Source organism: Gopherus evgoodei, chromosome 6 (assembly GCF_007399415.2).
Source record: "Gopherus evgoodei ecotype Sinaloan lineage chromosome 6, rGopEvg1_v1.p, whole genome shotgun sequence".
Classification (NCBI taxonomy): domain Eukaryota; kingdom Metazoa; phylum Chordata; order Testudines; family Testudinidae; genus Gopherus; species Gopherus evgoodei.
Window position 1 is genome coordinate 29,032,530 of NC_044327.1, and position 14,022 is coordinate 29,046,551.

The 14,022-nt window shown below is 36.4% G+C and overlaps 1 protein-coding gene across 5 annotated transcripts in view; it reads right to left on the minus strand.

Moving 5' to 3' along the window:
• Positions 1 to 1,984: 1,984 nt before the first annotated feature.
• Positions 1,985 to 14,022, minus strand: part of ZDHHC21 (zinc finger DHHC-type containing 21) — a 61,936-nt gene continuing 49,898 nt past the window's right edge. For all 5 annotated transcript variants that reach the window (XM_030566626.1, XM_030566623.1, XM_030566625.1 and 2 more), the window contains 2 exons: positions 11,934 to 11,977; positions 1,985 to 11,428 (listed from right to left, as the gene is read on the minus strand). In XM_030566626.1, the coding sequence (XP_030422486.1) occupies positions 11,296 to 11,428; positions 11,934 to 11,977 (177 nt within the window). In that variant the 3' untranslated portion in view covers positions 1,985 to 11,295. The remainder of the gene's footprint in view (positions 11,429 to 11,933; positions 11,978 to 14,022) is intronic.

Sequence of the window (14,022 nt, forward strand, 5' to 3'; positions counted from 1 at the left end):
GGAGGCAATAAGACTCTAGAATACATAATACTTTCTCTACTCATGTTCATTTTTGGATCATATCAACATAGAAATATGTTTTAGATGCAGAATTATTAAAGCAAATAAATATCATGCAAATCTGAAACAGACTGAGAAAATATTAGCAAGGCGTTTACAGAAAATAAAAAAATAATGCAGCAATTAAAACTGTAAACTGATTTTTAAACGATGGCCAGAGGAGGAAAAACAGAATTTTTTATTTTTATTTAAAAATAAAATTTCTAAAAATACAGTACATAATACATGTCAATACAAATCAAAATATCCACAATGTAACTTACATCATTCTGGAAAGAAAAACAGAAACATTACACAAATGAAACAATCATCAAAATAAATACAAATCATTGTTTATAAGGTGGATACACATTTCACGTTTCGATTTTAATAAAAAAGAATACCAGAGCAAGTGTTTTGGTACCATTCTCCTCAAACATCACGCATTGATTATTTATGCACTTCTTTTGCTAAACTTCAGCACTAGTCATTCTCAACATATCTAATGTAAACAGTATTAAAGTAAATGGAAACAAACAGAAAACACAACAATAAAAAACAACATGCAGATTAACTGAATTACAAAATTCAGAAAGCCCAAATTACAAAATTTGATATAGATGGCTACAGAATATATTTTATTATGGCACTTAGGTTGAAAACCATTCAGGAGACAGAGTATCTATATAATCTTCAATATTGCAGACCTGGGAAAGTCAGTTTATGTATATTCAGAAAAATATTGACTTTTCCCACAAATGTGCACATATCATGAAGTTTGCCTCAGATTTCCTGTACAACTTGAGAAATGTATATCCTACTTTAGGTCCAAATTATGCTTAAGAGGTAAACAGGTAGAACTCTACTGAAGTTAATGGGAGCAACAGAGCAGATTTTGAACCTTAGGTTCAGCAAGGGACTACTCATGTGTTTCAAGGTAGCCATACGCTTAAGTATCTGCTGAATCAGGCTCTTATTGTCTGAAACATTGTACTAGTTTTTAGGAATGTTTTGGAAGATGCTTTTTAAAATATCCAGTATGGGATAAAGGCATAACACAACAACACAACAAAATAGATGATTTGGTCTTTGAGGACAGCTCTTCTCACTCTGTCCAACAGCACTCTCCACATTTTTTTTTTAAATATAAACAGCAGCACTCTCTGACCCCAAAAGGTTTTGAAATCTTACCATTTTGACCAGTCCAGATCATAATTAGCCTTAATCCAAGAGAAATGACTATTTTTCCTTTTATAAAGACAGGGAACAACTGCCAGTATGTTTTCTGCACTCTTAACGATCTTCAACATGAACTACACATACAAAATTGAACAAAGTGTTTAATTTACAGTATATTGTTTACAATGACAATACCATTTTGATATAAACAACATACATGTCAGGCATCTATTGCATTTCATTTGGTTTTCAAATATCTTTGAACAGTACTGAAATTAGCTCTTGTAATCAATGTATTTTCAGAACAGATTACCTTGATAATTTAATTAATTCAATCTGTGAAGACAGAACCAGTTCTTCCACTCTACTCCGCGCTGATTAGGCCTCAACTGGAGTATTGTGTCCAGTTCTGGACACCACATTTCAGGAAAGATGTGGACTAAATTGTAGAAAGTTCAGAGAACAGCAACAAAAATGATTAAAGTTATAAAAACATGATCTATGAAGGAAGATTGAAAAACTGGGTTTATTAATCTGGAAAAGAGAAGACAGAGTCGACATGATAACAGTTTTCAAGTACATAAAAGGTTGTTATGAGGAGGAGGGAGAAAAACTGTTCTTAACCGCTGATAGGACAATACACAATGGGCTTAAATTCCAGAAAGGGAGGTTTAGGTTGGACATTAGGAAAAACTTCCTAACTGTCGAGGTGGTTAAGTACTGGAATAAATTGCCTAGGGAGATTGTGGAATCTCCATCACTGGAGATTTTTAAGAGCAATTAAACAAACACCTGTCAGAGATGGTCTAGATAATACTTAGTCCTGCCATGAATGCCAATATTCATTTGCGATACTAGAAAAGACAGGATGCCCACCAACCTTGTTTAGTCTTATATGTTCATTCCACAACAACATGAAAGCAACTGTCCAGTTTGATGGGTCCACTTCAGACAGCTTTGAGATGAAAAGTGGAGTGAAGCAAGGATGTGTTCTTGCCCCTACACTCTTTGGAATCTTCTTCTCTGTTCTATTGAACTTTGTGTTTAAAGACATGAAAGATGGAGAGTATCTCCACACAAGATCAGATGGGAAACTCTTCAACCTGTCCCGACTTAAGTCAAAGGCCAAAGTAAAAAAGGTGCTTATCAGGGAACTTCTATTCACTGATGATGCTGCCCTCATAGGCCACAATGAAGATCTACTACAAGAACTCATGGACCGCCTTTCCAGTCCCTGTCAGGCATTTGCTCTTACCATCAGCATCAATAAAACAGTTGTATTAGGACAGGGGGTTCCACAAGACCCTTCAATTACCTTGAATGCAAACCAGCTAGAAATAGTCCAAGAAGTCAACTATTTAGGTTCTACAGTGACCACCAACCTCTCACTGGCTGAAGAACTAAATGTTCTCATTGGAAAGGCTGCCACCATTTTTAGCAGACTAACTAAAAGAGCACGGAACAACTCAAAGCTTATCCTCCTCACCCCTCTCAGGTATGGTGGGGAATCATGGACAACTTATGCTTATCAGGAGAAAAGGCTAAACAGTTTCCACCTATGTATGATAAAGTTACCAACACAGAGGTTCTTCGAAGGACAAATTTACCAAGTGTGACAGCCCTGCTCAAGCAGACAACTGTGCTGGCTGGGCCATCTGAGTAGGTTGGAAGACAGGCGCATACTCAAGGACATAGCATACGGGGAGCTATCAGAAGGAACAAGAACAACAGGATGTCCCAAGCTTTGCTATAAAGGCACATGCAAGAGACATATGAAGGAATTTGGAGTTGATCCTGACTAATGGGAAATCTTGGCAAGTGATCGTAACAAGTGGTGCCATCGTCTCCATCAGGGTATCAGGGTCCATGACAGAAGCTGATTCCTACAGCTTGAAGAGAAAAGAGCCCATAGGAAGCAAGCAGCTCCCAACCAAGATACATACATTTGCAATAACTGCCAAAGATCTTGCAAATCTCGGATTGGACTATTCAGTCACGAGACATTGAAAACCATCTACATCATAGGCTGCAATTCCCACCATCTCTCACAGATGAAAGGATGCCAACAAACATGAGTGCAGGGGACTGCACTAGATGACCTCTCAAGGTCCCTTCCAGTCCTATGATTTTTTAAATGACAGAATAAAGTGTGTCAGTGTAACATGGATGAGAGAAATTTATTACATTGTGCACAAGGAAAAACTTAAGTGACTGAGATCAGTGCCACGTAATTTGCTCTCAAAACCCCAGTTCGTTGAATTATCCTGTGAGTTAACTGAATTGTGTCAGAATAATTCAATTAAATGGCAAAAACATACTTTACTATCTGGCATAATTGCAAAACCATCCATAATTAACATTTAAAATCAACTATGGCAATAACGTCTGGATACTAAGTTTTGTTAAACAGAAACTGGTCTGAATGAGATTAAATCTTATTTTACAAAGCATATGTATGTGAGAACATAAATTTCCCAAGTGGACAAAACCACTGTTGGTGCAACAGTCAGGATCTCCAATTACTAAATGCTACTGTAGTAGTACCAGGACACTGCATATAGCACATTTAGTCAGGAAATACTGACTTAAGGCACCCACAGTTTAAAAATAACCTGAATATTACGTGTGTGTCAAAAACAATGCTGAATATGAACACTGAGTTTCTGCTGTGTTTTACTACATCATGAAAAAGCAGCACTAGCTCAGAATCCACAAAAGAGTATGACAGCTTTTCTGCACGTTTGCTTACACAGAACCAACAGGGAATTACATATCTCAGGATTTTAAGTAATTAAACCCCTTGCTCCCAACCCTAGAAGACACATTAATATGTATTTACAGCTGCACCACAACAGAATAAAAGAAATGCAACTAGAGAGACTGAGATCTAAAAATAAAAATATACCCTACACCTTCTCAGGCTGTGAAACCAGTGACTTTTCCTGTTGCCAAAAAGAGCCTTGCATGCCTGCAGCAAGAGCTAGTCAGTGGTGGTGTTACATTACTTGGGGACTGTAATCAAGGTGCTCAGCCCCAGGGTGCTTGGGAGCAGAAGGACTGAGCTGGGCCTATCTATACCAGCAAAATTCCTATGTTGTAGAATAATCTTATAACACAGTATGATTTTGTCTGCATAGATAGGACCAAACTACATTATAATCAAGTGAGCCCTCAGAGTTCAGATCCCCTGTTGTCAGACTATGAGTTAGTGCCTCACAAGAAAACTTCAAACCTAGTGAACTTAAGCAAATTTAAGTGAACTCTGTGTAAAGGTTTTCGTTTTCACACCACACTCATCCTTACGATGCACACTTAACAAAGTGCTGCAATATGCTGTTTAAATGTAAAAGTGACTAGAAAAGATAATAGATGCAGTTCAGGACTTCAAGGCAATGGTGTCTTGATTTTCAGAGAAGTGAAATACCTGCAGCTTCCATTGGCTTCAGCTGGAAATGTGGGTGCTTAGCCCTTCCAAAAACTCAAGTGTTGTATGGCAGTTGTATTTAGACACAGCTACCTCCTTCCCAAATAAAAAGTTTACATATGCCATTAAAACTGACAGACAATTCAATTAGGCAAATTTACTCAGCAATACAAAGCTGCCCAAAATCAGGAGCGGACTAATGCACAAGGATCTGGGCCCTACAGTTTCAGACCTCCAAATTGTCTTTTGATGAGCACTAGACACCATGGCGCTGCCTATACTTTGTTGCTGTCTGTTTGGCACATGTGGAATCTGAAGGCAGAAGAGGGACAGGAGGATTGGGGCAATGAGGTGAAGCAAGTTTTTGTTCTCTTCTCAAATCATCATGGCTCCTGACTACTAACCTGATGCACACAGGGATAGCAACCTGAGGCCTAGTAGAATGCAGCAGTGTGCACAAAAGAAGCACTGAAGAAGCTAAAGAGGATGGCACAATAGCTGCCTGTTATGATTGACAGTGACCTGGAAAAGAAAAATCCAGACCAAAGGTGGTTGGGTGAGCTGCAGTGACAACCCCTGAGATATTTGTAGGTCTGACCCACAAAGACACCTTTCACTGAGAGCTTATGGATAGATGGAGTGTTTGGTCTAGTTGCTTTTTAGTAGCAAATTCTTGGTTACAGAATGTAGTATAACAGGGGTTCTAAAACTGGGAGTCATGAGGTTAGCACCTGGGAGGTCGTGAGCTGTCAGCCTCCACCCCAATCCCTACTTCACCTCCAGCATTTATAATAGTGGGTTGCACTCAGAGGTTTGCTGTGTGAAAGGGGTCACCACTACAGAAGTTTGAGAGCCATTGTAGTGTAAGGTATGATGGCCTGGTAATAGAAAAAGACTGGTACTAACTACTTTGAAGGACAAATGCAGAACATTAATTTTTGTTCTCAGAAAATTAAATAAAAATTTCTGTTCTCTCAATCACAGAAGTATGGGTGAAACAGAAACGTGTTATAAGCCTTGGTAAAGCAATTAATTAGTTGATTATTCCACTGTACATAACAAGGCTATATTAGCAAGAGGTGGGATCAATTAATGTCCACACTGCTTCAAGCTATTCTTATATCTTTCAGTATTGGATAGAACTGAGGTACACTTAGCTATTTCACAATAGTTTAAATTGTAGCTATTTTAACAGATTAATTATTATTATTTATCCTCACTGTGACACGAGACATAGACCTTATGCCACATATATGTGGAAGAAGTGACTATTATTTCTCAGGAGGTCACGACTCCACCATATTTGGAACAGAACGTTTAGTCTTTTTAGTAAAGGGATGTTATATCCAGTTGGAAAACTGGGCTCAGGACTAATTATAAACACTGTAAATTACCTCTGTCTTGTAATACAGGTGGTTAGTTAAAGCTACAGTGGTCTCTTATTATTTGTGGTTGGCAGTAAAATCAAGTTTTGGGAAAAGGAAGGGTATAAAAATCATAGACATGTTAAATGATATGATGCATCTTCTACATGACAGAAAAGTCTGCTATTTTTGTATTGATGCCAGAAAGGTTGGCAGATTATGTACAACTTATAAAACAAGCATAATGTTTTGCTGTGAACTAGTGAAACATTTACATAACTAATGTTTCACTAACTTATTACAACAAATAATCTGTAGCAATGATGCTCAGGTACCATCTTCATGATCAAGGCTCCTTACATAGATAACTAGAGGTTTGCTACAATACAAACTGCAATAACTCTTTGCTCATTACTGAAGAAAAATATCATTTGCATATTTACTGAATAAAACTGGGCAACACAAGATGTGCTTTTAAAGAGTCCTGTGTTAGTATTATAAGGTGATGAATGGAAAAGAGGGATACAGTGTACATATAAATTGTATAGTTCCTGCTGTTTGCATCTTGTTCGCAATTTAGTAAAGCTGAAACAAACAACTCTTTTGGCACCATCCTAACCTTCTTTTTGTTGGATATGAATCTTTCTCCCCCATTCGTCCTTTTATAAGATCCAAGATGCACAGGAGTTTTCCTACTGCAAAGTCTGTCCATCCATCCATGTTCTTACATTGGCGCCCATTGTTTTACATCCTTTGTAGCTATTCTGAGTCATGTCTATCAGCTGCCTGTTTCTTCAGTGAAATGCAAACCTGATTAGTAATAAGTCACACCCAAGAGTGAAAAAGAATATTTCTTAACTTCACTGCCAGCCAGAACTGATTTTAATAACATTTACAGAGAAATCATTCTGATGTGGCACACCCATTTAAATGCCCAGCACCAAAGATATGCTGTTGGCCAACATTTAACTAGGAATCTTGCTTCGATTTAATTTCAGAATGCCCATGCTAGTAGTTGAGATGTTTTAAGTGTAATTTGAAACCACTAGCTCATAGCAAAAGATGTTAAATGTTCCAAACACCTTACTGTCCAGACTCCAACCAACCCTTCTGATGCCATACTTCTACTACATCACAACATCCCGTTGCTGAAAAGGAAACAAAATGTTTCCAGAGCACTCTCAGAGCTTGGATTTCCATTTGTATGCTGCAGTAAATTTAGCTATTATTGTCTCATAGTTAATATTTCTACAACAGTCAATGAAATGCATACTTATTAGTAGGCAACCCCGTAGTACTGTTCATATTCACAAGGTTTATGAACTTTATAGCTTGTCTATATGAGGAGTTATTCTAGAGTCGCTATTCCTGATTAACCACTTGTGTAGACACTCATTATAGATTAATAATTCACACAGGGAGTGAAACAACTACTCTGCATAAAATTAATGAAATCCTACTTTAATCTGAATTAATTTCCCTGTGCAGCCAAGCCTTACAAAAGAGTAGATTAATATTAAAACCTGACCAAAGCCGCAATACAACAAAAAGGGAAGAAATGCAAGAAAATAAATAGCAGCTAGTATCCAATACTGTTCTAACCTCTTCAGGCTACTTTGAAACGTGGTTCTGTCCCTCTTCCAATTTTGATGATATCCACAAATTGAAACAAGACTGAATTGACACCAAAGAAACAGGCAGTTGATAGAAGCGAATAAAACTAGCTACATGGGGTATAATATGAAGAGAGTTGTTTTGTTTTGTTTTGTTTTAAGATTAAGTGGTCAAATATATCCTCTAAACAGTGGCCACAAGAGCCCCAAACACAGGGCTACAGCTATAGGGAGAAATGTTAGTAACACTCCTGCTAGAAGATCCTTTACATCTGTGACAGAAGCAGCTCTGGAAATCACAATTTCAGAACAAATGCTTTAATAAGTGAATAATATGAGAACGCTCTTGCCCTAAATTATCAAAAATGACAAGTGATTTTGGATGCCTAACTTCAGACACATTAAAGAGGTCTGATTTTCAAAAGATGGATACTCAGCACTTTCTGAAAATCAAGCCTCTTAAAGATGTCTCAAATTGGGCCCCGCAAAATTTGAAGATTTTATAGAAATAAACAGCAGAAATGCAAAATGGGGTATAAAATGAAGCAGATCACGCACTACTGACCTAATAGGATTCTGTATAACTGAACATTACAGTTGCTGTGGGCAAAGTGTGGGAATGGGATTCAGAGGCTGAAAAGGGAGAGGTCTACAAAAAAATCCATCACTGTGGAAAAAATCTGAGAACCTCTGCACTTTAGCATTACCATTCTCACATAAAACAGTCAGACAAAATTTAAGGGTGTATCACGAAACATGAGAATGAGTATGTGTATTTCAGCAACAGTAACTCTGATGCTTTATTTTTGAATTTTAATGTACAACAGATTGCTCAAAAGGAAAGTCGGTATTAGGTTATGCAATCTATATTTTGCCTCATTTGACAAAAAGAGTATAGTTATATAAACCACAGACCTGTTCTGAGGATTTGCAAGAGGTCTGACATGTTTCATTTTTATCTGAGGCAAGACAACAACAGTGCTTTTGTATTTGGGATATAAGATAGAGTCGCAAGAATATAGATTCCTGCAAACCACATACTTTGGGTGTATTGTTTTCTGTTCTCTCCAAGTTATTGCTCCAAATCATCACTGTCCGAGTATGAGGCCTCAGCAATCTATTAATTATAACCGCAGGGACATCATCTCTTCTCTAATACAAGAGCTAATGTCATTGCATGACTTGGCCAAAAGAGGGCACTTGAGGAACAAGAGATGAAAAGCTCTCCTTAAGACTTGAGTATGTGTCAACTTCACCACAAGCCCAACAGGCCAGAGTCCTAAACCATACTAGGTAAAAACACCTGCTAATCAACCAAACTGGGCATCTTGTAAACTGCAGATATGCATATGTTTATACATATGCACAGTTTACACTATATACATTCAGACTTTGTTTATTTTTAACTCAAGATCCATGTCATTTTAGGATAAGGTCACAATCTAGTTATTTCTTCTTATTTGGAACATATTTACAGAATATTAGATTTAGACTAATTACACAGACAAAAAATAGCAAAGATTTCATGCTCCCATCATTTCTTGTATAGGTACAGTTTACCAAATTTAAATGCACTGTTTACAATTCATGGTCCAATACTGCAACAATTTATGTATTGCAAATGTGTTTTCCCCAAAGTTAAATAACCGAAAGGAAGATATAAGAAACATAGAAGGAATAAATGTACATTCCATAATGAGTGAGTCAAGGACATTTAAACTTGTTTATCTTCTCTTTAATCAAAGGCTCAGTGCTTTAAATCAGGGTTTCTCACGCTTTTTGATACCAGGGACCAGCTTGCTGCCTTCCTAAACTATATCAGGCAGATCTCAGGGACTGGTAGTTGAGAAACACTTATTTAAATGATACAACCTGCAAACTACGCTAATTCATTATCAAATAAAAAAAATCCCAATCCTATATTTAGATGCATGTGTTTTGCAAAACACGTTTAAGCAGAATGAAAACCCAGAGTGTCACAGGGAATACAACAGGCTACTTGCTTTTTCTTAAAGGAGATGCAGCAGTTACTTTATACAGTGCTCATTTGTAAATTTCAAAGGCCAGATCAGCATTTTCATCACCTCTTTGTTTAAACAACAGCCATAAGACTCTCCCACAAAGAAACTAACAGTGAAAGAGAGAGTGAAAGGAACTTTCTTTCAGAATGCTAGAAATCCCAAATAGCCTGAGATATATAATTTTCAGCTTATGTCTTGTTTGCTTTGACTATTCACTATTTGTTATTCATATTGTATGGTAGTCACCTAAGTTGCATGCTGTTATTTCTGCTCTTAGATTGGATGATAAACTTTTTAGGCAGAATAGTGAGTAACGCAGACTATGAATTTTATCCTTGTGACAATTCATGAACCTTTCAAGATTCCCAAATACCTGACAATTGCTGAGACATACATGAACAACAAATAACACAATGTTCTAAATCATAGCAAAACAAAGGCAATACTTCTATTTGTGTATCAGTTTACTATTTGACCAGCTCTAATCTTAAGGTTAACATTTCTTGTTAACCACTTCTAAAAAGAAGTGACCCTTCTATCCCAGAAAAAGAGCAAAATGGTCCCGTCCACACAATACACAAGAGGAAATTAGTGCAGTTCAATTACCCTGTTTACATAGAAATTAATGCTTGTCTATAACATCAATATTTACATATAAATAAAATACAAAAAAAGTATATTCCATACGCATTGCCCATTATACATAAACACCTGAAAAGTAATTCTAATTCTAGTTCTAGTAATGACTAACCAAAACAAAATGTTAAGTATAACTTTAGTGACCACACACTTTCTATATTCATACATGATACCTTATATTGACTGATTAAACCTCATTTTTTAAACGTATGTACTCTAATATTCGTACCATATCGATTATATGTGGAATTATTGCAAGTTACAAGGAAGTCCATGTGGAGAAAAGGGAAAAACATGCTTTATATCTGCATAGTTTCCCCTACGGTGTTTGCTCTCATAGCTTTTACTGACACAAGGACAATGATAACTTATTGTATTAAGACTACATTTTTACAAAAGTGAGAACATAAGATACAAGATCTCCCTTATATATAAAAAAAAACTTCTACAAAAAGTTTAGGAAAAAGTCTGCTTCTGTTAAAATACCACCTTTTTTCAGTGCTGTACTGCATGATTAATATCATGCATCATAAATAAAAGAAGACAGAGAATTTTAAACACAATTAGCAGAAAAAGACCTTTACATAATCTAGATAAATCTAATAAAAAATACTAAAAAATTAAATGCAGAATGAGACACTTTGTTTGAAATCTATTAATCTATGTAAACTTCAGTGTATCCTTAAAAAAAAAAAATCAAAATATCCAGTATCAAAACAAAATTGGGTAACATTGTATCTCAATTATTTATGTTTTTTTTATTAACCTCAAACACACAAGAATTCCCTCTGGAAAACTAATTTGAAAGTAAATGTGTCTTAAACTTAAACTTAGAACTAGTACTAATGCCACAACAGAATCAAAATCACTATTAAAATAAAGCCTGGAGCACATTATGATGTCTAAGATTGGTAGGTGGATTTTAATTGACTTGAGGACTGTCCTAGTTCTATTATCATAAAACCTGTAACACAGTTCCAGCATGAAGGACCCATCTGTGCCCACCATCCATCTGTTTAGACATGATTGGCAAAGTGGTAGGGAATTCGCAGTGGTTGCCTCTGCCTGAAAGGAATAAACCACAGGATCTTCCAGCGAGTGCCAAAAACTTCTGAGAAGGTCTGCTGCCATGGCTTTGGGGGCCTCGATCTAAAGAAGACAGCATTATTAGTGAAAGACAGCACTCCCATGGTGCACTTCAGACAGCTAGAACAATATAGATTGGCTGGGGATCCATTACTGGACTCTGATGAATTGTGTCCCAGCATCACAAATACAGCTTTTCTTTCATTATGACATGCAGCTGAGATTTAACTTTGGATAGGAGAAACTGAATCTGTGTCGTCAATCAACTACAGGCAACTTCTGAAGGGGAGGAAATTCTCAGGAGCAATTAAACATGTCAACAACACAGTAGCAAGTGTCTTTTGATCTGTGCTTTAGAGACAAAATATAGTTTTGCTTGCTTTAGGTAGGCAGGGAAGAAGAATAATCTGTACCTATTTTTTTTATAAAAACAAGTATGAAAATAGTGAACCCCTGCTACAGAAAAGAAACAAAAGCATGGTAGCATGCAAAAACTATTACCAGTGCCTTCAGTTTTCTTTCATACACATAGTTTTTAAACTTTACTAGTTCTTTATGTTGTACTTACATTTCTTCACAACAATTTGACATTTTTTCTATATTTGTTGTATCCTGTTGTGGGAAAGAAAACATTATTAGAAAATATTTCCTCACATACCTAAATTACAAAAATGTTATCATTAAAGTATATAAAGAAAGAAGGAACTGACCCTTAATGTAGATTCTTTTGGACAAAATCTAGTAGGATTACATAGAGCAATATCCCATACTAATATCAAGCCATTGTAAAATTTCATGCAGAGCAGTTTTATTCAGCCTGATAAATTATCACGCAGAAAAACTGTTTTCAGTGTAGATTTTTAAAATGCGGCACACTACAGAATGCTAACAAACAGATTAGAACCTTACTATAGCTAAATTAATCAAAATGTTATTTATCCATAGGACATTTTAAAATAATATGCACAAAGAACAATACCTTTCTGTTAAGCACACTTTTGTCATACTTTATACAGTCACTTGTATAATGAATGTGGAGTTGTCACACAAAAGATTATCACAGGAACAAAATATATTTCCGCCACAATTTATTAAAATGTCACCACTAGCAGAAGTACTTCAAAAAGCAGATTAAGTAGTTTTAAAATATTTACTTTCACAAATATTGTAATGTGAACAGTGCCACCAAGAGTATATTAATACAGTTTCAGTGATGTCTAGGTAACTGCTGTAGATAAAGATAAATTAAAGCTCTCTTTACAATTGCAAAGATGTTTCAGTTCTAGAAATCATCTTCTTGATAGTACCAAAAATAAAGCCACTTTTAAAACTAGTGACTAATCAGACAATTTCAGAATTGATGGTGCTGCTGTGGGACAAACTGGTAGCTCAAACCTCTCCCTCCCTTTCTCCTCACATAATCAATTCCTAAATAGGAATTGAGCTTCTGAGGAGTCATACTAGCACTTTTGTTTCCAAAAATAACATTCCAAATGTGTATTAGTATAATCTAGCTTTGTAGTATGTTCTTTTACATTGTCGACCCACTAACATTTTTTGTACTGATCTGAAAATCATAATATTTATCATTTTGGACACTGACTACTGAAAGCAAAATTCTGATTGAGCGGTTGTGCTTTTTGACTGAGTCTACAGTCTAGCAGGGTTTTTTTCACTGTTAAAGCATCAATACCTATGGAATGACAATCTAAACTGTCTCTCTCATAACCCACTACATCCTTTATGTAAGTAAAAGGGTCAAACAGGAAGAGGGGAAAAGACTATAGACCTCCTTCCACTCATTTAAAAATACTAAGATTTTAGCTGGAAAGGCAGTGAAAGCAAGTGGCCATCTCTCTCCACAGAATGAAAAATTCTGAAGTCCACCTGCTAAAGTTTTTAATTTACATCAACCGACTGGAAGCACAGAATGCCTTGTTTGGGGGATACCTTTTCAGAATTTAAAGCAGCTCAACCACTTCTGAAGAGCTGTGAGCTAGGCTGAAGGGAATGGGAGGAAAGGAGGGTTCCCCTTTGAAGTTCAGCTGCTTGAGAAGCACTGGCGGCTGAACTTAAGAAACCAAATCCTCTCTGCTGCTTCCCTCCCCCAGCATGGCTTCCAAGCGGCTGGGCGAATTTGAAAATTACGTTCACTTGAAAGTGAACCAATTTACCTTTTCACATGAAAGTGAAACTTCACAGCAACCTAAGAAACTCAGCAGCCAGGCTTGGGGAGGAAGGACACAATGGGCATTTTTTCAGTTTGTTGTGTGATGGAATAAACTGGTGGTTCTTCACATCCCAGTTTCCTATTCTGCTTCACGCTTCAATTGGGTCAAAAAAATGTTTTGGATACAATCTTTTGGTGTGGAAATGAATGGGTTAGCACAAATTTGACTACTATGATTTCAGTACAGAATCAACCAAGGAAGAAGGAAGACCTTATTTAGACAGCAATATGAATGATCTCACATTTACATAGCATCTTTCATCTAGAATGAAACCAAAGCACTTTCCAAGGCGTACTGATTGTACAAATGCTTCAAAGTAATCATTTTACCCATCTCTTGGGGTGAAATGTGGCAACGGTTTAACAATAAACAGCAACAGTGCATACTAGTTTAGGGCAGAAAGAAGAGAATAATATTTCAAAGAAA